Source organism: Nicotiana tabacum, chromosome 23 (assembly GCF_000715075.1).
Source record: "Nicotiana tabacum cultivar K326 chromosome 23, ASM71507v2, whole genome shotgun sequence".
Classification (NCBI taxonomy): Eukaryota; Viridiplantae; Streptophyta; class Magnoliopsida; order Solanales; family Solanaceae; genus Nicotiana; species Nicotiana tabacum.
Window position 1 is genome coordinate 121,831,403 of NC_134102.1, and position 26,091 is coordinate 121,857,493.

The 26,091-nt window shown below is 39.4% G+C and overlaps 1 protein-coding gene across 1 annotated transcript; it reads left to right on the forward strand.

Annotated features, from left to right (window-relative positions):
* The first annotated feature begins 340 nt into the window (after positions 1-340).
* LOC107759937 (RING-H2 finger protein ATL22-like) lies at positions 341-2,239 on the forward strand. Its single transcript, XM_016577955.2, has 2 exons — positions 341-1,363; positions 1,861-2,239. The coding sequence occupies exons 1-2, from the start codon at positions 697-699 to the stop codon at positions 2,070-2,072; spliced, it is 879 nt and encodes a 292-aa protein (XP_016433441.1). The 5' UTR covers positions 341-696; the 3' UTR covers positions 2,073-2,239.
* The last annotated feature ends 23,852 nt before the right edge of the window (positions 2,240-26,091 follow it).

The following is a 26,091-nucleotide window of genomic DNA, read 5'->3' on the forward strand; positions in this document are numbered from 1 at the left end:
TGAGGAAAAATAATATAAGTACCTAGAAAGTTGAACAAGTCAAATTCGTCTTTACTTAATCACCCTCCAAAGACCAAAGTCTAATGCAGTAATAATGCATTGACTATTACGTGGAACAAACGTAAAGACTTAAAAGTCGCCCCATTCGCCATCAACACTTTATTGGCTGAAGGCCGCCATGCTTATAGTTTAATTTTTATGCACTAGTAACGTATACAATTTATAATTTGGAAATAGTGTAATTAACATATTATTACACATAAAATTGCAAGGTTAGTGCAAAAATTATTTATACTATCAGTATATAAAAAAAAATTGATAAAAGTGGGTTGCTCTGGTGGTAAGCACCCTCCACTTCCAACTAGGTTGTGAGTTCGAGTCACTCCAAGAGCAAGGTGGGGAGATCTTGGAGAAAGGCAGCCGAGTGTCTATCGGATACAACATCTCTACCTCAGGGTAGGGGTAAGGTGTTGTTGTTGTTGATGTTGTAGTATATAAAAATTAAATCCGGGTACTAATATTAAGGTGATAGTAGCTGGAAGGTCACCTTGATACTTTGCCCGTCTAGCACTTCAGGTCTCCGGTCCACAGTCTTTACCCCTTTCCCTACTCTTCACAACCCTTTTCTTGAAAGAGAAGTTAAGAATCTGTAAAATCCTAGTATTTCATTTGGGTGTTTGTTTAGCCTCTGAATATATGGATACTCTGATCTTCATTTCCCTCTTCATTCTTATTCTACATGTAAAAGCACAGGCAAATACAAACACAAATAGTTGCTCACCAATTAACTGTGCAAATAACTCTGATCTCAACATTCAGTTTCCTTTCAGACTGCAGGAATTTCAGCCTCAACACTGTGGTCTCCCTGGTTTTGAGCTAAACTGTAAGCAAAACAGTACCATAGTCAATTTCCCACCTTATGGGGATTTAGTCATTAAATCCATTTCTTATGATCTAAAAAAGCTTGACTTGCTCGACCCCAAAAACTGTGTTCATGAAGTTTTCTTGAATCTGAATCTTTCTTACACCCCATTTAGTTATTACTATATCTTGAAGGAGTATCAGTATCTGAATTGTTCAGCTCAACTTTCAGCTTCTTTTTTACAAGTTCCCTGTCTAAGTAGCTTTGCACATCATGTTTATGTTGTGGAAACATCATTTGTCCTGCCAGATTTTTGTAGCCATGTTAAAACTGTAGGAATCCCATTTTCATATAGTCCTTTCCTTTCTGATAACACTTTTGGCCTTGGTTTAACATGGCACTTGCAAAATGCTCAAGACAGTATAGCAACAAAATTTACAACTTCAGTTCAACAAGAAGCAGGACAGTTTAAAGGACTCAGTGACATAGCAAATGATAAAGGTAAGTTATTAATCAACTCAGTGTCATAGCAATTATATTACTGTTGTTATTGCCTTTATTTTTACCATTCGTTACGTAGAGGGTTTATCGGAAACAGCCTTTTTGCCCCTCGGGGTAGGGTTTAAGGTCTGCATACACACTATACTCCTCAGACCCCACGTATTAGATTAAGCTAGGTTTACTGTTGTTGTTCTATTCTTGGGGTCGACTATACAGTCAAACTTATCTATAACAGCCTCTTTTATTTCGATTTTTTCTGGTTGTTATAGCGAAGTGTTGTTATATAGAATATATATTATAACATAAAATAGAAATTGGTTCCAGAAAGAGTTCACCTTTTATAGAAATATTGTTATAGAGAGGTCTGACCTTACCACCTTCCTCCTTTATCATTGGAACTTTGGACAAACTAAATTTTGGTGTTTGATTGACCAATTATATGAGTGTTGAAATTTAACAATATACTTTAATTAGGCTCTCTTCTTTCTAATTTGCAGCCTTGGCATGTATTATCCTGTTCATATTTATAGTGGTGATGTTGTTAAGCATAAAGAAGTTATCTCATTCTACAAAGAGAGTGGAGGTGGAGAAGGTGAGAGAGAATCAGAAGGAACTTCATGCTGCCATTTTAGGGGACTATGAAGCTTTGATGCCCAAAAGAGAATTCATGGCCAATGCTAAGGTGTTGATGTTGAACGATCTAATATAGGAACAAAATTGTGACAAAAACATTCAGAGTCAAAAATGCTTTCTAATTGTTTTAAAATGATTGAGAAAAGCTCATAAATGTCGAAATCTATGTGGAAACTTTTGGTGAGCTATTGAATACCAAAGTTCATGCAAACGAGTAATATGAAGAAATTGGATGTTCTTTCATATGTTATGCTTAAGTGGGTCATGTTGCTTTATTATTATAATAATAATAATAATAATAATAATAATAATAATAATTATTATTATTATTATTATTATTATTATTATTATTATTATTATTATTATTATTATTATTATTATTATTATTTTTTATCTTCTACTAATATATAAGTATTGAGTAATTCTACCCGCTATAGTTTAGGCAAATTAGTAGAAATCATAGTCTTTTTCTGTTGGGATTTGAAATTTGATTTTTCGGGATCTTTTCTCATTTTATTGATCACTAGAATACACCATTGATGTGTTATACTTTTTTTTAAAAAATCTTTTACTAAAAATAGGGACACATTCAATATCTGCCACTACTTTTACTCTTCTATCTGCGTTTATCTATAAAAAAAAGATTTTGTGCATTCATGTATGTGAAGTTGGACCAGTAAAGAGACAAACTCATGTTGACTGTTGTTCTCTTTTTTTGGAGGGTTTCAAATTTATATTGGTTTTGGTTTTATTTTTGAAAAAAGTTTTAATAATATTTTTGAGAAAAAAGCGGCAGTGAACAAAATTGTCGAAAAGCAAGAAAGCATATAAGTCACATTATGAAGTAGGTAGTAAGAAAAATAACCACGATTTGGTTTCAGTGTCGTACCAATGTCAAGAGCAATTGAGAGAACAAAAAAGAAAATTAAAAATGAAAGAAAGTTTGATTGTATTAATGAAAGTTATTACAGAAAAGCAACACAGTGTCGAGGGGGAGAGACACCAGTACAAAGGATTGTTTGCTTGCTAGAAAGTTTGATTGATTGATCCCCTAATAATACTTAAAAAAAATTAAACCAAAGTTACATGACCTGACCTAACTAAGCTAGAGAGACATAATGGAAATACATGAAATAAAACTACTCTATATTACAATGAAAAGGACTTAGATTCGTACGAAATAGAAGCAGGTCCGTTGGCAGCAACCTTGTCTTTAGCGTCAGCGCGCGCGGCGCTGTTGGCATCTGCCTGCGGTTGGGCTCTGGCAAACGCTATCGGCGGGTTGACAAAGACACAGGCACGCTTGTCGCTTGACGCGGCCAAGATCACGGGGTCGTCCATGGCGCTAGGCGTTTGGAGGCTTGCCAGGACGCCATAGAGCGCGTCCAAGGGGTCATGGGGCATGGCTGGAAAGCCGCCCATGACATACTCGTGTAAGTTACTCCTACATGTTATGCGAGATTGAATGTCTATTAAGAATACGTGTATAATAATATATATGGATAAAATTATTTAATATAAAAATAACTAGTACTAATACCCGCGCGATGCGCGGATACAAATCATGTAAAATTGTGATGTATTTTTTTTGAATCATGTGCAAATAATCTTAAAATATAAACCTCTCAGATAAAAATTATATAAACATTAGATATTAATTAATAAGCATGATATGAATTTATTGTTTAAATTTCGTAGTGGACAACCTATTTTTTTCTATATCTGTAACAACCTAACCCCTTGATTTTAGTACTTGTATTTCGTTTCGCTATCAATATTAAAGAATACTACATGTCACATTGTGACCTGTCTTGTTTGAACATATTAGATCATATTATTTTAATAAAATTCTTACTATCACTTTGTTTTTATCTGAATATCAAATATGCCTTATTCATCACATCATTTTTACGCAAATTCTATTTTCTTTTTGCTCTTTACTTATAGTTATTGTATTATTTAATATTATTATACTATTATATAATCTTTTATTAGCTTAACAATTAACTTAATGTCATGCTTATTATTCTATTAATAGTTTTTAATAAATATAATTTTTTTATTCTTGAAATTTAATATATTTTTATGTTTATATTGTCACGACCCAATTTTTTCCTCTGTTTGGTATCATGATAGCACCTAGTCTTAGGGACTAGATAAGCCTAACATTAATTGAAACAAAATTATTTAATTAACAACTAACAAAATAAATAGAAATCTCTTACAATTTTCAAAATCGGTAGTACAAGTCATAAGCTCTACAGAGTATTTGATAGAAAACTTTTAAATACAACTGTACAGAAATAAGAATAAACAGTGCAAAACGAAAACTTGAAGATGACTCCGAAACCTGCGAATGCAGCTGTAATGACCCAACCGATCATTTTAACTTTTAGAACCTCGTTCCCTAAAATAAAACTTTTCGTAGGTGCTTGTAATGATTTATGACTTGCGGGGATGGTTGGTTCAGGATTTGGAAGTGTTTGGGGTGAAACCAGAACACTTGGTTCCTTAAGTTGGCCTTAAAGTGCTAAGTTTGACTTCGGTCAACATTTTGAGAAAACGACCCCGGAATAAAATTTTGATGATTCCAATAGCTCCGTATGGTGATTTTGGACTTAGGAGCGTGTTCGAAATTTTATTTGGAAGTCCGTAGTTAAATTAAGCTTGAAATGGCTAAAAATAAGAATTTAAGTTTGGAAGTTTGACCGATGAGTTGACTTTTTGATACCGGAGTAGGAATCCAGTTCCGAAAATTTTCATAGCTCCGTTATATAATTTATGACTTGTGTGTAAAATTTGAGGTCAATCGGAGTTGATTTGATAGGTTCCGACATCGAATGTAGAAGTTGAAAACTCTTAGTTTCATTAAGCTTGAATTGGGGTATGATTCATGGTTTAAGCGTTGTTTGATGTGATTTAGAGGTTCGACTAAGTTCGTATGATGTTTTAGGACTTATTGGTATATTTGGTTGAGGTCTCGAAGGCCTCTGGTGAGTTTCAGATGGTTAACGGATCAAAAGTTGGACTTAAAAAGCTGCTGCAATTTTCCCTTCTGCTGTATATTCTGGGCTATGATCAAGCCCCAGATCAAACCCAGAACTCGAGCCCACGATCGAGGCCTTAGTCAAAGTCAGGGACGAGGCTCAGTATCGAAGCCACGATCGAAGGCAAGGCTCGAGGGCCATGATCGAAGGCAAGACTCGGGGGCCAGGATCAAGACCCAAGATCGAACTTGATCGAGGCCATGACCATGTCCCAGGCTCGAGGCCTGATCGAGGCCATGACCAACTCCCAAGATCGAGATCCTTGATCGAGCTCCCAAGATCGAGCTCCCGAGATCGAGCTCCCGAGATCGAGCTCCCGAGATCAAGCTCCCCTGATCGAGCTCCTTGATCGAAATGGACAGAGCTGTAAGTTATAAAAACAGAGGACATTCGTCCCATTTGCCATTTTTGGCGAACTTGAGCTTGAGCAGAGGCGACTTTTGTCAGATTTTCAAGGGAAAAATATTGGGGTAAGTGATTCTAACTCGGATTTGGTCTACATATACAAGTATATCATTGTTTCACCATAAATTAGTGTTTTGAGATTTAAATTTGGGAAATTTTTAGAAATCTCATAGAAACGAATTTTTGAGATTTCGGTATCGATTCGGAGTCGGATTTGAGTGAAACTGGTATGGTTGGAATCGTAATTGAATGGGTTATCGGATTTCATAACTTTTACTGGATTCCGAGACGTGGACTCCACAGACAAAATTTTAATTAATTTCGGGATTTTTATTTAAAATGTAGTATTTTCTTATAGAATTGATTCCTATAATTTTTAGTGATTGAATCGAATTATTTTGGATAGATTCGAACCAGACAGAGTTGGATAATCGTGGAAAAGGCCTTATAGTAGATTAATTAGAGCAAGACGAGGTAAGCCTCTTGTCTAATCTTGTAAAGGGAAAATTACCCCATAGGGATTAAATTGAATAATTATTGCTAATTGCGGGGGCTACGTACGCACGAGGTGACGAGAGTCCGTGCATAGCTACTATTAATGCTAAAGTCCGGGTAGTTTAAGACTCAAAGCATGAATTACTTGTGTGAATTGTATTCTTTATTAATTAAAATAATTGATGTATATATTGTGAATTGTTATGAAAAGTAGAAAAATATGAAATTTTCATATGCTTAATTTTTGTTTAAATCAATTAATTGTTAAAAGAAATTGTTCTCCTCCCAAATTTATCTTATAATAAATATACTCTCCTTCCGGAGGCACATAAGAAAATGTCCTCCTTTCTTGTGGAGCGGGCCGAACGCCTCGGCAGGATAGATGCATCTATGGATCGCGCCGCACGTCTCTCGGCAGTGTACACGACACTCTGGATCGGGTCGTACGTCCTCGGCAGAAATCGTGCTTAATAATAATAATTACACGATACTTTAATAATTTATTTCAGCTTGTGAAGCTAATTAATAAATTGAAAATCCTTGGAATTTAATGAATTTTTATTCTTGCTTGTTAAGGAATTAATTGTTACTCCTGTAAATGAGGTTTAATTGATAAATTAGAAATTATTTGAATTGAAGGAATTTAATTAATATATTGAGAATTATTACATTTGAAGGAATTTGATTATTTCTGCTAATTAAATAAATTATTGTAAATTCTATAAATCATGCTGATTTAAATATCCTAGTTTTATTTCAATTATTATTATTGACCCATATTGAGTGTCAAAGTCGGCCATCTCGTCTCTACCACTTCGAGATTAGGCTTGATACTTACTGGGTACACGTTGTTTACGTACTCATACTACACTTGCTGCACTTTTTGTGCAGGATCTGAGACAGGTACTAGTGGAGGACTTATCATCACATACCCACGTCATCCCGAGGCATAGTGGTGAGCTGCCTTTCTAAGCCGTTCTGCAGCTACCAGTGTCTCTTCTTATATTTATATTATATCTATGACAGTATTTGGAGTTTTGTATAATCTACTAGATGCTCATGCACTTGTGACACCGGGTCTTGGCACACACATTGGTAGAAGTTGGTATTTTATTATTTTCTTGGAATAAAAGTTTAACCAATGTACGTTTGACTTATTAGTTGGCTTGCCTAGCTGTAGTGTTGGGCGCCATCACGACCTATAGTTAAAATTGGGTCGTGACAACATGGTATCAGAGCACTTGGTTCACGTAGGTCTCACAAGTTATGAGCAGACCTAATAAAGTCTTGCGGATCGGTACAAAGACGTCTGTACTTATCTTCGATAGGCTATATGGTGTTAGAAAACTACCTTTCTTCATATTCCATCGTGCAATTGATGTAATACTAAATATCCTTCTCTTATTTTCTCATAGATGGTGAGAACACGTTCTAATGAGATTCCAGACCAGGGAAGAGCTACTCCCCCAGTTGCTAGAGGCCGAGGGAGGGCTCCAAGCTGTGGTAGAGGGCGAGGACATCCCAGGACTGTTTCAGTTATGCTGCCAGTGGATCCAGCAGAGAATCCCATTATTGAGGAGCAGGGTGAGGTGCCTGTGGCAGAGCCAGCTCCGGTGGACTTCACATCTGCACCGGGATTTCAGGATGTCATGGGTCGTATGCTGCGATTCATGGACAATATGACTCAGGCCGGTTTATTTCTGGCAGACCCAGCCATATCTCAGGCGGGCGGGGGAGCACAGACCCCTACCGCGCACGCTCATGGATATGCAACTGTTGTATATCAGACCCAGGGTGCACTACTCGTGGGTGGAGTCCAGCCAGTGAAAGTAGCTACACCTGAGCCCAGGCCAGTTGTAGCCGCCGATCCTTAGAAACTATTGGACAGGTGGACTAGACTACATCCTCCTGTCTTCGAGGGTGAGCGATATGAGGATCCACAGGATTTCATTGATCGTTGCAAGGATAAACTGTACAACATAAGGATATTGGAATCCCATGGGGTTGATTTCGCTACTTTTCAGCTAGAGGGTAGAGCCCGTAGATGGTGGCAGTCTTATGCTCTTGGCAGACCAGCAGATTCTCCTCCCATGACTTGGGACAGATTCACCCGTATCTTCTTGGACAGGTATATTCCAACCTCCTAGAGGGAAGAGTTGCGGTTTCAGTTTGAGCAGCTCCAGCAGGATCAAATGTCAGTGACTGATTATGAGGCGAGGTTTTCTGAATTATCTCGCCATGCACTAATGATACTCCCTACTGAGGCGGAGAGAGTGCGAAGGTTTGTAGCCGGTTTACATACTGGTATTCAGGCCACTATGGCTAGAGAGGTTGAGATGGGTACTTCTTATGAGCGAGTTGTGGAGCCCGGAGGATTGAAGGTGTACATCAGCGGAGCCGAGAGCAAATTATGAGAGATAAGCGGTTTAGGTACTCTGGAGAGTTCAGAGGTGCTCCGTCCGGGGGCAGAGGTCAGTTCGTGAGTGGGTAGTCCAACAGACCCCCATATCCAGCACCACCACCTCCTCGAGGTGCTTCAGTACGACCTTATTTCAGTGCTATACCAGAGAGTTCTTATCGCCCACCAGCTATTCAGGGTTCTTTCCATGGGTATTCCGGTCCCCAGGGCTAGACACTTAGTCAAATGCCCATCGCATCGAAGAGTTGTTACGAGTGCGAGGATCCCAGTCACATGCGGAGGTTTTGCCCCAGGCTTTGAGGTAGACCAGTACAACAGGGTCAACAGCCTATGCTTACCGGACCAGTTGCTCCACCAGTAGTCCGACCACCGAGAGGCGGAGGATAGGTGGGTAGGGACCATCCTAGAGGTGGAGGTCAGCCAGGTGGAGGTCAGACAGTTGGCGCTCCAGCTAGGTTCTATGCTTTTCCGGCTAGACCAGATGTAGAGGCCTCAGATGCCGTGATTATAGGTATTATTTCTGTTTGTGGAAAAGATGCCTCAGTATTATTTGATCCAGGATCTACGTATTCATATGTGTCATCTCTATTTGCTCCATTCCTGGGTGTTTCTTGTGAGTCCTTGAGTACTCCTGTTTATGTGTCCACTCCTGTGGGCGATTCTGTTGTTGTGAACTGGATCTACCGGTCCTGTATTATTACATTCTGTGGTTATGAAACTAGAGCAGATCTCCTATTGCTTGAGATGACCGATTTTGAAATTATTCTGGGTATGGACTGGTTATCTCCATATCATGCTATTCTAGATTGTCATGCCAAGACTGTTACCTTGGCTATTCCAGCATTGCCTAAGCTGGAGTGGAAGGGTTCGCCTGTTAGTTCATTTAATTGAGTTATTTATTTTATAAAGGCTCAACACATGGTTGAGAAGGGTTGTTTGGCTTATCTAGCCTGTGTTCGGGATACTACTGCAGAGACTCCGACTATTGATTTAGTGCCTGTAGTTCGGGAGTTCCCCGATGTATTTTCGTCAGATCTTCCAGGTATGCCACCTGATCGTGATATTGATTTCTGTATTGACTTGGCTTTAGATACCCTGCCTATATCTATCCCACCATATCACATGGCTCCAAAAGAATTGAAAGAACAGCTTGAAGAGTTACTAGCCAAAGGGTTTGTTAGACCGAGTGTATCACCTTGGGGTGCACCAGTATTATTTGTGAAAAAGAAGGATGGAACAATGCGGATGTGTATTGATTATCGCCAATTGAACAAAGTCACTATTAAGAACAAGTACCCATTGCCGTGTATTGATGATCTATTTGACCAGTTGTAGGGTGTTAGGGTATTCTCTAAGATCGACTTGAGGTCAGGTTACCATCAGTTGAAGATTCGGGATTCGAATGTTCCAAAGACTGCTTTTCAGACTAGATATGGTCATTATGAGTTTTTGGTGATGTCCTTCGGTTTAACTAATGCCCCGACATCGTTTATGGATCTAATGAACATGGTATTCATGCCATATATTGATTCGTTTGTCATTGTCTTCATTGATGACATATTAGTCTATTCGCGCAGTAAGGAGGAACATGAGCAGTATATGAGAGTAGTGCTTCAGACATTGCGGGAACAAAAGCTATATGCTAAGTTCTCTAAATGTGAGTTATGGCTAGAATCTGTAGCATTTTTTGGGCATATTGTATCGGGTGATGGTATTATGGTTGATCCTAAAAAGATTGAGGCAGTTCAGAATTGGCATCGTCCCACTTCGGCGACTGAGATCAGGAGTTTTCTGGGTTTAGCAGGTTATTATCGTCGGGTCGTGGAAGGTTTTTCATCTGTTGCAGCACCTTTGACCAAATTAACCCAGAAGGGTGTTCAATTCCGATGGTCCGATGATTGTGAGTCAAGCTTTCAGAAGCTCAAGACAGCACTGACTACAACACCCGTGTTAGTGTTACCATCTGGTTCGGGAATATATACAGTGTATTGTGACGCGTCACGCGTTGGCTTGGGTTGTGTATTGATGCAGGAAAGGCTAGTTATTGCATATGCTTCACGTCAGCTGAAGTCCCACGAGACGAATTATCCAGTACATGATTTGGAGTTAGCTGCGATTGTTCACGCTCTAAAGATTTGGAGGCATTATCTTTATGGGGTGTCTTGTGAAGTTTACACTGATCATCGTAGTTTCCAGCATTTGTTCAAGCAGAGGGATCTAAATTTGAGGCAGCACAGATGGCTGGAGTTACTAAAAGATTATGATATTACTATCTTGTATCATCCGGGCAAAGCACATGTGTTTGCAGATGCCTTGAGCAGGAAGGCGGAGAGTATAGGTAGTTTGGCTTTTATTTCAGCAGAGGAAAGGCCATTAGCCTCAGATATTCAATCCTTGGCTAACAAACTTGTGAGGCTGGATATTTCAGAGCCCAGCCGAGTTCTTGCATGTGTGGTGGCCCAATCTTCACTATTTGAGCAGATCAAGGCTCGCCAGTATGATGACCCATACTTGATGGTTCTTCGTGAAACAGTACTACGAGGTGGTGCCAAGGAAGTTACTATTCGAGCAAATGGTGTTCTGCGACTCTAGGATCGTCTATGTGTTCCTAATGTGGATGGACTGAGGAAAAAGATCCTGGAAGAGGCACACAGTTCTCGGTATTCTATTCATCCAGGTGCTACTAAGATGTATCATGACTTGAGGCAACATTATTGGTGGCGACGAATGAAAAAGGACATAGTTGAGTATGTATCTAGGTGTTTAAATTGCCAGCAAGTTAAATATGAGCACTAGAGGCCAGGTGGCCTACTTCAGCAGATGACTATACCATAGTGGAAATGGGAACGAATTATTATGGACTTTGTAATTGGGTTGCCGCGGACCTTGAGGAAGTTTGATGCAGTTTGGGTGATTGTTGACAAGTTGACTAAGTCGGCACATTTTATTCCTGTTGTGACTACGTATACTTTAGAGAGGTTGGCCCAGATTTATATTCAGGAGATAGTTCGGTTGCACGGTGTGCCAATTTCCATCATATCAGATAGAGGCCCTTAGTTTACTTCACATTTCTGGAGAGCAGTACAGAGTGAGTTGGGGACCCGTGTAGAGCTCAGCACAGCCTTTCATCCGCAGACCGATGGACAGTCAGAGAGGACAATTCAGATTTTGGAGGATATGCTCAGGGCATGTGTGATCGAATTTGGAGGTCTGTGGGATCGTTTCCTGCCTTTGGCCGAGTTTTCTTATAATAACAGTTACCAATCCAGCATCGAGATGGCTCCATTTGAGGCTTTATATGGTCGGCGATGTCGTTCACCTATCGGATGGTTTGAGCCAGGTGAGGCTAAGTTATATGGTACTGATTTGGTAAGGGATGCCTTGGAAAAGGTAAAGTTGATTCAGGAGCGACTTCGTACAGCACAGTCCAGACAAAAGAGTTACGCGGATCAGAAAGCGCGTGATATATCATTTATGGTAGGTGAAAAAGTTCCCTTGAAGGTTTCGCCGATGAAGGGAATTTTGAGATTTGGGAAGAAGGGCAAGTTGAGCCCAAGGTATATAGGCCCATTTGAGGTGTTGAAACGAGTTGGGGAGGTTGCTTATGAGCTTGCATTGCCTCCCAGGCTATCGGTAGTTCATCCGATTTTTCACGTATCTATGCTCCGAAAGTATCATGCCGACCTATCATATGTGTTAGACTTCAGCACAGTTCAACTAGATAATAGCTTGGGTTATGAAGAGGAGCCAATTGCCATTGTTGATAAACAGGTTCACCAGTTGAGGTCCAAGAGGATTTCTGCAGTAAAAGTTCAGTTGAGGGGCCAACCAGTCGAGGAAGCGACTTGGGAGGCCGAGGAAGACATGCAGAGCAGATATCCACACTTATTCAGCACTCCAGGTACAATTCTAAACCCGTTCAAGGACGAACGTTTGTTTAAGAGGTGGAGAATGTAATGACCCAACCGGTCATTTTAACTTTTAGAACCCAGTTCCCTAAAATAAAACTTCCCGTAGGTGCTTGTAATGATTTATGACTTGCGGGGATGGTTGGTTCGGGATTTGGAAGTGTTTAGGGTGAAACCGGAACACTTGGTTCCTTAAGTTGGCCTTAAAGTGCTAAGTTTGAGTTCGGTCAACATTTTGAGAAAACGACCCCAGAATAGAATTTTGATGATTCCAACAGCTCCGTATGGTGATTTTGGACTTAGGAGCGTGTTCGGAATTTTATTTGGAAGTCCGTAGTTAAATTAAGCTTGAAATGGCTAAAAATAAGAATTTATATCGGAGTCGGAATCCAGTTCCAAAAATTTTCATAGCTCCGTTATGTAATTTATGACTTGTGTGTAAAATTTGAGGTTAATCGGAGTTGATTTGATAGGTTCCGACATCGAATGTAGATGTTGAAAACTCTTAGTTTCATTAAGCTTGAATTGGGGTATGATTCATGGTTTTAGCGTTGTTTGATGTGATTTAGAGGTTCGACTAAGTTCGTATGATGTTTTAGGACTTGTTGGTATATTTGGTTGAGGTCCCGAGGGCCTCGGGTGAGTTTCGGATGGTTAACGGATCAAAAGTTGGACTTAAAAAGCTGCTGCAATTTTCCCTTCTGCTGTATATTCTAGGCTATGATCGAGCCCCAGATCGAACCCAGAAATCGAGCCCACGATCGAGGCCTAAGTCGAAGTCAGGGACGAGGCTCAGTATCGAATCCACGATCGAAGGCAAGGCTCGAGGGCCATGATCGAAGGCAAGGCTCGAGGGCCAGGATCAAGACCCAAGATCGAACTTGATTGAGGCCATGACCATGTCCCAGGCTTGAGGCCTGATCGAGGCCATGACCAGCTCCCAAGATCGAGCTCCCAAGATCGAGCTCCCTGAGATCGAGCTCCTTGATCGAACTAGACAGAGCTGTAAGTTATAAAAACAGAGGACATTCGTCCCATTTGCCATTTTTGACGAACTTGAGCTTGAGTAGAGGCGACTTTTGTCAGATTTTCAAGGGAAAAACATTTGGGGTAAGTGATTCTAACTCGGATTTTGTCTACATATACAAGTATATCATTATTTTCACCATAAATTAGTGTTTTGAGATTTAAATTTGGGAAAGTTTTAGAAATCTCATAGAAACGAATTTTTGAGATTTCGGTATCGATTCGGAGTCGGATTTGAGTGAAACCGGTATGGTTGGACTCGTAATTGAATGGGTTGTCGGATTTCGTAACTTTTGCCGGATTCCGAGACGTGGGCCCCACAGACGAATTTTTAATTAATTTCGGGATTTTAATTAAAAATGTAGTATTTTTTTATAGAATTGATTCCTATAATATTTAGTGATTGTATCGAATTATTTTGGATAGATTCGAGCCAGATAGAGTTGGATAATTGTGGAAAAGGCCTTATAGTGGATTAATTGGAGCAAGACGAGGTAAGTCTCTTGTCTAATCTTGTGAGGGGGAAATTACCCCATAGGGATTAAATTGAATAATTGTTGCTAATTGCGGGGGATACGTACACACGAGGTGATGAGAGTCCTTGCGTAGCTACTATTAATGCTAAAGTCTGGGTAGTTTAAGACTCAAAGCATGAATTACTTGTGTGAATTGTATTCTTTATTAATTAAAATAATTGATGTATATATTGTGAATTCTTATGAAAAGTAGAAAAATATGAAATTTTCATATGCTTAATTTTTGTTTAAATCAATTAATTGTTAAAAGAAATTGTTCTCCTCCCAAATCTATCTTATAATAAATATACTCTCCTTTCGGAGGCACATAAGAAAATGTCCTCCTTTCTTGTGGAGCGGGCCAAACGCCTCGGCAGGATAGATGCATCTATGGATCGCACCGCACGTCCCTCGGTAGTGTACACGACACTCTGAATCGGGTCGTACGTCCTCGGCAGAAATCGTGCTTAATAATAATAATTACACGATACTTTAATAATTTATTTCAGCTTGTGAAGCTAATTAATAAATTGAAAAATCCTTGGAATATAATGAATTATTATTCTTGCTTGTTAAGGAATTAATTGTTACTCATGTAGATAAGGTTTAATTGATAAATTGGAAATTATTTAAATTGAAGGAATTTAATTAATATATTGTGAATTGTTACATTTGAAGGAATTTGATTATTTCTGCTGATTAAATAAATTATTATAAATTCTGTAAATCATGCTGATTTAAAAGTCCTAGTTCTAATTCAGTTATTATTATTGACCCATAGTGAGTGTCAAAGTCGGCCATCTCGTCTCTACCACTTCGAGATTAGGCTTGATACTTACTGGGTACACGTTGTTTACGTACTCATACTACACTTGCTGTACTTTTTGTGCAGGATCTGAGACAGGTACTAGTGGAGGACCTATCATCACATACCCACGTCATCCCGAGGCATAGTGGTGAGCTGCCTTTCTGAGCCGTTCTGCAGCTACCAGTGTCTCTTCTTATATTTATATTCTGTCTATTTCATTTCAGACAGTATTTGGAGTTTTGTATAATCTACTAGATGCTCATGCACTTGTGACACCGGGTCTTGGCACACACATTGGTAGAAGTTGGTATTTTATTATTTTCTTGGAATAAAAGTTTAACCAATGTACGTTTGACTTATTAGTTGGCTTGCCTAGCTGTAGTGTTGGGCGCCATCACGACCTATAGTTGAAATTGGGTCGTGACAGCAGCGGCAGGTTTACCTTGAGTCTCCATAGCGACAGTCCACACAGCTAGCTAACGAACAAATACCTGGGTCTGCACAAAAACAAAAATATTATGCAGAAGAGTAGCATGAGCACACCATAGCGGTGCTCAGTAAGTATTAAGACTAACTTCGGTGAAGTAGTGATGAGGACTAGTAAAGACACCCACTGGTCTAATGAACTGAACAAGCATAAGTATAGGGATGACAGAACTTGACATCTATCTAAGGATCCCGCGATTTAGCTAACGACATAGCAACTGCAAGAAGGAAGGAAAAACAGGAAGTAACAGCGGAACACCAGAATAAGACACAGAAGAATGAACGAAAACACAACCCAAATCCAAAAATCACAATACAGTAAAGGCAAGTAGTAACTCAGCAGCTGCAATAGTTTTCACATCATGTCTCAAGTGTAAACTTTGGCCCGTAAGTTTTTAAATTGAGGTCTTTAGAATATAATCCTTTCCAATAAGAAATTATTTTTGAAATATACTTTCTTCAAATAAATATCTTTCAACATAGTCCCTTAAAGATAAAACCTTTCAAATATAAACTTTTCAAGTAATATCCTTCGAGTATAAGTCACCCTGTGACACCTAAGCATGGAAGATTAGCAACTCCGAACACAGATATAACCACAGGAGAATCTACCGGGATACCGTCCCGTAGTCCCGAAATAATTATGTAGTGGGGGGGGGGGGGACTCCCAAAATACGTTTGTAATCCCAAAGTAAATATGCAAGATAGGGGGATCTCCCGGAATACGCCCGTAGTCCCAATTTAAATATGCAGTGTTGGGGGATCTCCCGGAATACGTCCGTAGTCCCAAAGTAAATATGCAAGACAGGGGGATCTTCCGTAATACGTCTGTAGTCCCAATTTAAATATGCAGTGCTGAGGGATCTCCCGGAATACGTCTGTAGTTCCAAAGTAAATATGGAAGACAGGGGGATCTCCCGGAATACGTTCGTAGTCCCAATTTAAATATGCAGTGCTGGGGGATCTTCCGGAATACGTCCGTAGTCCAAAAGTCAATATGCAAGAAAGGGGGATCTCCCGGAATATGTCCGTAGTCCCAAAATAAATATGCAGTGCTGGGGGATCTCTTGGAATACGCCCGTAGTCCCAAAATAAATATATAGCGCAAATAATAGAGATAACAACTATAACACGACAGAAACTTCGTACATCATCACAACGAGTACAAAAGCAACAATGACAGAAATGCAAAGTACGACGAGCAAATCAAATCAAGAATTTAAATCACAAGAACGGTAGGACTCATCCGACCCCGATATAAAAAAGTTCACTCCCGGTCAAACTTCTCAAAAACCTTCAAATTTCTAACTTTAGCCAAATGACTCCAAAATGACCTACGAACCTCCAAATCCACTTCCGAACACGCTCCCAATACCGGAATCACCATACGGAGCTATTCCCAGACTCAGAATTTCAAACGAACAATGATAACATCGAAATGTACTTAAACCCAAATTTATAGAATTCTTCCAAAATGCTAACTTCCACAATAGGTGCCGAAATGCTCTCGGGGAATCCAAAACTCGATCCGAACATACGCCCAAGTCTAAAATCATCATACGAACCTACTCGAACCTTCAAATCCCGATTCCGAGTCCGTTTACTCTAAAATCCAATCTTAGTCAATTCTTTCAACTTAAGTCTTTCCCGAAATTAAATTCCGACCACGCGTACAAGTAATAATACTTGAAGTGAAGTTTTTCATGGCCTCAACTGCTAACCGACGCGCTAGAGCTCAAAATGACCGGTCAGGTCGTTACACCCTAAGACTAGTTATATTAAAATGAGAGTAGTATGCATTGTAGTTAAGCCAAGTGGCAAGCAAAAATGAAGCCACTTGGCAATTTTTGGACAACATTAATAATTAGAAATTATAAATGAAAACATAATTAATAGAAGTAGTTTAATGAATCTTATACATAATCTAAATAGATCTTAGACAAATCTAATTTATATATCTATCTATCTATATTTGTTTTTGGTCCTCTCATAGATTTTTTTCTACATTAGCTAGAAATATGGAGGTGCAAAATTAATTAAAAAATTGTAATAGAAAAAGATAACAAAAATAATAATATCATATTAATATTGATAAATCAGACAAACAAATATTTTAATTTATACATAAATATTACAAAAATATTTAGATATAATGTTTTCAAACAATTAAGAAAATATTTTTCTATGTTTTATATTTGAATTGAGTGCAGTTAGTTTAAGTTTAAAAGCATAACATAATATTTTGAATATGGGGTCCAATTTAGAATATAGAATGATAAGAAATATCTTAATTTGAGATGAGTTTTTTTTTTTTTCGAAATATGATAAGAAAAATCATATTTTGGAATATGAACAATTGTGATGACCCAAAATATTATTTTTAAATTTAATAATTAATTATGTATTTTAAGACCTCAAAAAGTACTATTTATTATTCCTCAATTTGCGTGCGCAGTCCGTAAAATTTTCCGGAAAGTTTTCAAGTGAAAAAATGGATTAAAATGTGAATTAGAGCTTTAAAACTCAACTGAGTTGACTTTGGTCAATATTTTGAGAAACCAGACTCAGATCAATATTTTAACAGCTCCGGTAGGTCCGTATCGTGAATTGGGACTTGGGCATATGCCCGGAATCAAAATCCGAGGTCCCTAGCCCGAGATATGAAATTTTAATAAAAAAATAAAAGTTTAAGTTCAAATAGTGATCGGATGTCGAATTATATGCAAACGACCCCGCAATAGAATTTTGATGATTCCAACATCTCCGTATGGTGATTTTGGACTTAGGAGCCTGATCGGAATTTTATTTGGAAGTCCGTAGTGGAATTAGACTTGAAATGCCGAAAGTTAAATTTTTGGGAAGTTTGACCGGAGGGTTGACTTTTTGATATCGAGGTCGGAATTTGATTATGTAAATTGTAATAGCTTCGTTATGTCATTAATGACTTGTGTACAAAATTTGAAGTCATTCCGGATTGATTTGATGTATTTCGGCACAAGATATAGAATTTGAAAGTTCAAAGTTCATAGATTTTTATTTGAGGCGTGACTTGTCGTTTTGATGTTGTTTGATATGATTTGAGGCCTCGAGTAGGTCCGTGTTATATTAAGGAACTTGTTGGTATGTTCGGATCCAAGGGCCTCGGGTGAGTATCGGATGCTTAACGGATCGAATTTGGATTTGGAGGAGGAGCTGAAGCAGCTGGGCTGCTGGTGTGATCGCACCTGCGCGAAAAAGGACCGCAGGTGCGAGCTCGCGGATGCGAGGAATGATTCGCAGAAGCGAAAATGCATGGGATGTCCAGGCACCGCGGGTGCGAAGACCGCGGGTGCGAAAATAGTGATCGCGGGTGCGAAGACCGCGAGTGCGTAGAAATCACCGCGGATGCGAAAAATCCTGGACAGAATGTTAAAAAAACAGAGGGGGTTCCGAGTTTTGCCATTTTTGGACCTTCAAGCACGGTTTTGGGGTGATTTTGAGAGAGAATTCAAGGAAAACTTAAGGTAAGTCACATGTGATCATTGTTAGTCAATTATATTGGATTATCATTGAATATTTCAAATAGATTATATGTTTTTGAGGTGAAATTAGATGATTTGGGCCTAGGGATTTCAAAATGAGAATTTGAGATTTGGAGGTCAAGTTGATGTCGGATTTTTGTAAAAATGGTATGGTTGGACTAGCAGTTGAATGGGAGTTCATATTTTGTAACTTTCGCCGGATTCCGAGACGTGGGCCCCACGAGCCATTTTTTTATTTAATTTCGGATTTTTACTGAAAAAGGTAGTATTTTCTTACAGAATTAATTCTATAATTGTGTTGACTGTATCGAATTAATTATGACTAGATACGAGTCGACCCGAATCGGAAAATCGAGGAAAAAACATACTACTTGGCTAAATTGGAGCAAGTCGAGGTAAGTGACTTGTCTAACCTTGTGTGGGGGAAAATTCTCCTAGGATTGGTATTAATTGTAATGTGATGAAAGTCGTGTACATGAGGTGACGAGTGTGTACACGGACTAAATGTGAAGGATTATGTTTTTTTAAATTGTGAAGATCACTGTTGCATATTAATTAATTTATTAAATCTTGTTATATTCTCCATCATTGATTTGATTTGTATACTTTAAATTTGCTTGACCTTTTCCTGCTAATTGTTTTACCTGTTTGGTTGAAACTTGGTTTCTTTTATTCTGTACATTTTTTGAAATTGATTTTCTTTAAATTAAATATATTTAATATGAAGTATTTGACATTTTAAATTTGGTATTGAAGCAACGTATTAAAGATTTTGAAATATTGTTTTGCTAAATTATTTATTCCTGAATATTTTTGTACTCATTGTGATGGAGCCATGGGCTCTTTATTATGGAAAAATAGTATTGAAGATTATGTTGGCATGAGCCGGGAGCTCTTTATTGTGGAAAATATCGTTGATTTATTTTGGCAAATTGAAATATTTGGGCACTTGAGGTACAAATTGTGATATATTGTGATATTGATACGCATGTGGTGGTATAAGGTCCGGGTATTGAAACGCATGCGGTGAGATAAGGGTGGCTTGATACGCGTGGCTAGTAGGGGGAACTACTAGAAGTCATGCAGTGTGATAAGGATGGCTAAAACGCCGGATGCTATTTCGGGAAAAAATATTTTCTTTCAAATAAATTGTGAAGGCTCCCGCGGTAAGATAAGAAAATGAGATATTGTGAATTTATTTATGATTTGGGACTACGAGGCGGTACCTCGGGAGTGCCCTTGTTGATATTGTGATCTTTCTTAAAGTTGAAAAGAAATTCTGTTTTATTTTCACGAGGTATTTATTTGCCATTATTTTGTGTAATTAAATGTGACATACTACTTGATTCATTTTCATTGTCATTTTATCTTATTATATTGTTTAAACATTTTTACCATGCCATTATTTATTCTCTCGTAGGACCTGATATGACCTCGTCACTACTCTACCGAGGTTAGACTTGGCACTTACTGGGTACCGTTGTGGTGTACTCATACTATGCTTCTGCACATCTTTTTGTGCAAATCCAGGTACATCTTATCAGACCAGGCATCAGTAAACTAGCTGTACAAGGAGACTTCGAGGTATATCTGCCAGCGCCCGCAAACTCCGGAGTCCCCTTCTATTCTTGTTATGTTGCTTCCTTATTTTCTTTAGACTCTGTTATATAGAGATATTGAGGATAAATTCTTAGAAGCTTGTGACTTATTTCTACCGGGTTTTGGGAGTTGAAATTGTTTGAATTTTTGTTTATTTATTTCAGATATTTATTATTATTCCGCATTGACAGGCTTACCTAGTCTTAGAGACTAGGTTCCATCACGACATCCTACGAAGGGAATTTGAGGTCGTGACAAGTTGGTATCAGAGCTCTAGGTTCATAGGTGTCATGAGTCACAAGCAGGTTTAGTAGAGTCTTGCGGATCGGTACGGCGACGTCTTTACTTATCTTTGAGAGGTTATGGAATTGTTAGGAAATATTCACTTCTTTGATTCCTTATCATGCTGCATTGATTTAACTTGAAACATATATCTTATATTCCTTTGTATCCACTCATGTGTCACATTATGCACTCGGTATCAGTTGTGCATCGATGGTTCGTGATGCCGCAGATGGACTACGAGGGAGCCAGAGATGCTCAAACATTACCTCAATGTGTGGTTCCGACTGAAGATGCGGGCGTATTGAGAGATCACCTAGTGAATCATGTGGGGGTACAACGGACGTTGGCGTCCACTTGAATTATACGAGCTGTGAAGGTTATTATTGTGGATCATCGGACGTTGTGACCTATGACTTCACGCCGAGTGAGGGGAGTCCACTACCAATAGGTGGATTGCAGGGTCATGTGTTATATCAGTTTTGACCTGAAATGTATATATGTGGTACTGAAAGGTTCCCTAAAATTAACACATGTTTAAGGCCTGAGATTTTGTAGAGGATAAGGTTGGGACTTGCGGTATGTCCGCCTCCTTAATAATCCTTTACTTCAGTACCAAAGGAATTATAGAAACAACTCTAATTTTACAAAAGGTCTACTCAGTGTGGACGTCACGGTTACGGATTTTGGGGTGCTTTGGAGGAAGTACATTTGTTGACGAGATTTTGGATTATGTGGTTCGTGCCAAGATTTGTATGTATGGAGCTCTATGTTTGTGATCGTTGTGTATAAATAGGGGTAAGGGTTACCCCCAAAGAAGAATCAAAGAGTATGCTAAGAAATGGGTCAGCTCAACAGTGTTGAGTCAGCATGACAAAAGAAGAAATTTATCTTGGGAGAGATAATTCTCCACCGGTGTTCGTGGCAAGCCTATGAAGAGGGCAGATCAGCCAATGCAACACCGCCCACTTGGCTCAGTTCTCAGAAATGCTTTTGAAAGAGTTTGTTTCCTGGGCTCTCCATAATGCATGGCGGATTGGGTTTGAAGGGTTGTGTCAGGTCACCATTGACGGTGTCAGAATATGCCATCAAGTTCAATATGTTAGCCCGTCATACTCCTACTTTGCTTCCTACAGCAGAGGGCGAGTCCACAGACTCATTAAATGACTCAATTATGATCGTAAAATTTTGTACGACTCAGGAGCTACAAGCTCATACTTTATTTCTGCTAGTTATACAAATTGCCAAGATATTAGAACGTGTTCGGGGTGAGGAAAAAGGAAACTAAGGAGACCAAGACGTCTGGAGGTTCTAGGGGATTCAGTGGATTCTACTCTGCAAGTATAAATCATTATGGCGGGGGCTCAAGCAGTCGGCCAGCCCAGTCCGCACATCGGATTACTCGAGGTACTCCAGTAAGTTCTTTTAATACACCACCGACATGAGTTCCTACAATGGTTATTCCAGTTATCTGGCACAGACTCAATATGAGCAGCCTAACCTACAAAGGGGTTGTTATGAATAAGGTGATACTAGGCACATCATGAGAAAATTGTCCCAAACTTGGGAGAGACTTATTTCATCAAAGCACTCAGGCTACGTGCCCCATTACAGTTATTACACCACCCACACGACCAGTTAGGGGTGGAGGACAGACGGTTAGAAGGCGTCCTAGAGGTGGAGACCCAACCATTGATATATTTGTTTTATGGTATGGCGGAGGTCGCTACATCAGTTGATGTTGTTATAGGTATGACCTTAATATAATATAAAGGAATAATTTCCTTAACTTGATTCGGTTTTGAGTATCGAGACGAGTCCTCCTATTGTGCTCCACTTATGAGTGAACTTTATAATTCTATAATCTACTTATGTGTTTACCCATGTTGGGAGATTTTATGGAGATAACTACGCATATCATTTCGTGTTGGTCACTAATAAGAGCTGCGAGGCTAAATATGGCTCTTTGTTACTCATTTCGGTAAAATTTGATGTAAATTTCAAATAATTAATTGCAAATTGTGAATTATATGCCCTACCAGTGTGGGGTTCATTATGTGTTGTGATTTGGTGTAACCGAAATTATTTAAAAAGAGAAAATGGAAATTTTCGATTGGCACGATGTGCATATTACTTGTGATTCAGAACTAAGGACGAGATCCTCACATTTTTATATAAATCAATATGTTTAAACCGAGCTACGAGCTGCGGTGGAAGTTATATAAGGACGAGATCTTTGTGAGGAAAATTCTTGTGTTTAAGTTCTCCCTTGTGAAATTAAATTTGTACTATAGTACTAATAGGGAGTCATGCCTGTTAGGCTTATTTGAAAATTCTTATATGAAATTCTCTGTGCATAGTTGTCAAATTCGTGTTGTAATTATTAATTTTTAACCTACGAGGTAGGTGCCCGCCCAAGTGGCGTTAAATATGACTCGTTAATTTGGATAAATAATTATGAGCTCTTCATGCCTCGCATCTAGTTATCAGTATTGTGAAGGTTTGCAATGAGATTGTTGTTAATATGAGGTTAAATGACGATTCTGTAATTGATTATGAACAACTATTAAGACCAAATTGACCCAAGAGCGTGCCCCATTTACTGGGTCAGACGATTGTGAGTTGAGCTTTCAGAAGCTCAAGATCACTTTGACTCCGACACAAGCATTGGTATTACTTACATGTTCAAGGTCTTATACTGTGTATTGTAACGCGTCGCGTATTGGTCTCGGCGCGGTGTTGATGCAAGACGGTAGGGTGATTGCCAATGCGTCCAGACAGTTAAAGGTATATGAGAAGGATTTTTCGGTCCACGGCCTTGAGTTAGCAGCTTTTGTTCGTGCCTTAAAGATTTTGGCGGCATTATTTGTACGGTGTCCATTGCGAGGTCTACACCGATCACCGGAGTCTACAACATCTCTTTAAATAGAAGGATCTTAATTGTGGCAGCAGAGATGGTTGGAGTTGCTTAAGGATTATGATATCACCATTCTCTATCATCCTGGGAAGGCCAATGTAGTGGACGATACCTTGAGTCATAAGGCGGAGAGTTTGGGTAGCTTAGCATATTTACCAGTAGCAGAGAGGCCTTTGGCCTTGGATGTTCAGGCCTTGGCCAACCAGTTTGTCAGATTGGATGTTTCTGAGCCGAGTCGAGTTTTGGCTTATGTGGTTTCTCAATCTTCTCTTTATGATCGTATTAGGGAGCGTTAGTATGATGACCCCCACCTGCTTGTCCTTAAGGACACAGTTCAGCACGGTGATGCCAAGGAAGTCACAATTGGAGATGACGGTGTATTACAGATGCAGGGCAGGCTATGTGTGCCTAATGTAGATGGTTTGCGTGAATTGATTCTCCAGGAGGCTCACAGTTTGCGGTACGCCATACATCCGGGTGCTGCGAAGATGTAGCAGGACTTGAGGTAACATTACTGGTGGAGGAGGATGAAGAAAGACATAGTGGAGTATGTAGCTCGGTGCCTAAATTGTCAGCAGGTGAAATATGAGCATCAACGACTGGGTGGATTGCTTTAGAAGTTGGAAATTCCATAATGGAAATGGGAGCGGATCACTATAGATTTCGTTGTTGGGCTCCCACGGACTCGGAGGAAGTTCGATGCAGTTTGGGTGATTGTGGATAGATTGACCAAGTCAGCTCATTTCATTCCTGTGATTACTACTTGCTCTTCAGAGCAACAGGCTCAGGTATATATTCGCGAGATTGTCAGAGTTCACGGTGTACCGGTATCTATCATCTCTAACCGGGGTACACAGTTTACTTCACAATTTTGGAGGGTTGTACATCGAGAGTTGGGTACTCGTGTGGAGTTGAGTACAACATTTCACCCTTAGACGGACGGGCAGTCCGAACACACTATTCAGATACTGGAGGATATGCTTCGTGCGTGTGTGATAGATTTTGGGGGCGCTTTGGATCAGTTCTTACCACTTATGGAGTTTGCTTACAACAACAATTGCCAGTCAACCATTCAGATGGTTCAGTGTGAGGCCTTGTATGGTAGGAGGTGCCGGTCTTCAGTGGGTTGGTTCGAACCGGGCGAGGCTAGACTATTGGGTACAAACTTGGTTCAGGATGCCTCGGAAAAGGTTAAGTTGATTCAGGATCGACTTCGTACAGCCCAATCTAGACAGAAAAGTTATGCAGATCGAAATGTTCGTGATGTTGCATACATGGTTGGTGAGCGGGTATTGCTCCGAGTTTCGCCTATGAAGGGTGTGATGAGGTTCGGGAAGAAGGGCAAGTTGAGCCCTAGGTATATTGGGCCTTTTGAGATTCTTGAGAGAGCTGGAGAGGTGGCTTACAGACTTGCGCTACCACCTAGTCTCTCTGCAGTTCATCCTGTATTCCATGTTTCTATGCTTCAGAAATATCACGGTGATCCGTCTCATGTGTTAGACTTCAGTTCGGTTCAGTTGGACAAGGATCTATCTTATGTTGAGAAACCAGTGGCTATTTTAGATAGGCAGGTTCGAAAGCTGAGGTCAAAGAACATTGCTTTCGTGAAGGTTCAGTGGAGGGGTCATTCGGTCGAGGAGGCGACTTGGGAGACCGAGCATGATATGCGCAGCCGTTATCCACACTTATTCACCAGCTCAGATACTTTTTCTAACTCCGTTCGAGGATGAACGTTTGTTTTAGAGGTGGAAAATATGATGTCCCAAAATGCTATCTTTAAATTTAATAATTAATTCTGTGTTCTAAAAGCTCGAAAAACACTATTTATCATTCCTCGACTTGCGTGTGCAGTCCGTAAAATTTTCCGAAAAGTTTGCAGGTGAAAAAATGGATGAAAATGTGAATTAGAACTTTAAAACTCAACTGAGTTGACTTTGGTCAACATTTTGCGCAAACGGACTCAGATCAGTATTTTGACAGTTCTAGTAGGTTCGTATCGTGAATTGGGACTTGGGCGTATGCCCGGAATCAAAATCCGAGGTCCCTAGCCCGAGATATGGAATTTTAATGAAAAATTAAAAGTTTAAGTTCAAATAGTGACCGGATGTCGAATTATATGCAAACGACCCCAGAATAGAATTTTGATGATTCCAACAGCTCCGTATGGTGATTTTGTACTTAGGAGTGTGATCGGAATTTTATTTGGAAGTCCGTAGTGGAATTAGACTTGAAATGCTGAAAGTTGAATTTTTGGAAAGTTTGACCGGAGGGTTGACTTTTTGATATCGAGGTCGGAATCTGATTCTGTAAATTGTAATAGCTTCATTATTTCATTTATGACTTGTGTGCAAAATTTGAAGTCATTCCGGATTGATTTGATGTATTTCGGCACAAGATATAGAATTTAAAAGTTCAAAGTTCATAGATTTTTATTTGAGGTGCGACTCGTCGTTTTGATGTTGTTTGATATGTTTTGATGCCTTGAGTAAGTCTGTGTTATGTTATGAAACTTGTTGGTATGTTCGGACGGGGTCCCGAGGGCCTCGGGTGAGTGTCAGATGCTTAACAAATCAAATTTGGATTTGCAGGAGGAGCTGAAGCAGCTGAGCTTCTGGTGTGATCACACCTGCGTGAAAAAGGATCGCTGGTGCGAGCTCGTAGATGCGA

Excerpts from the sequence above, each read along its gene's own strand:
- LOC107759937 (XM_016577955.2), top strand. The coding sequence starts at position 697 with ATGGATACTCTGATCTTCATTTCCCTCTTCATTCTTATTCTACATGTA. Across the intron at positions 1,364-1,860 it reads TGACATAGCAAATGATAAAG|CCTTGGCATGTATTATCCTG; the intron begins GTAAGTTATTAA and ends TCTAATTTGCAG.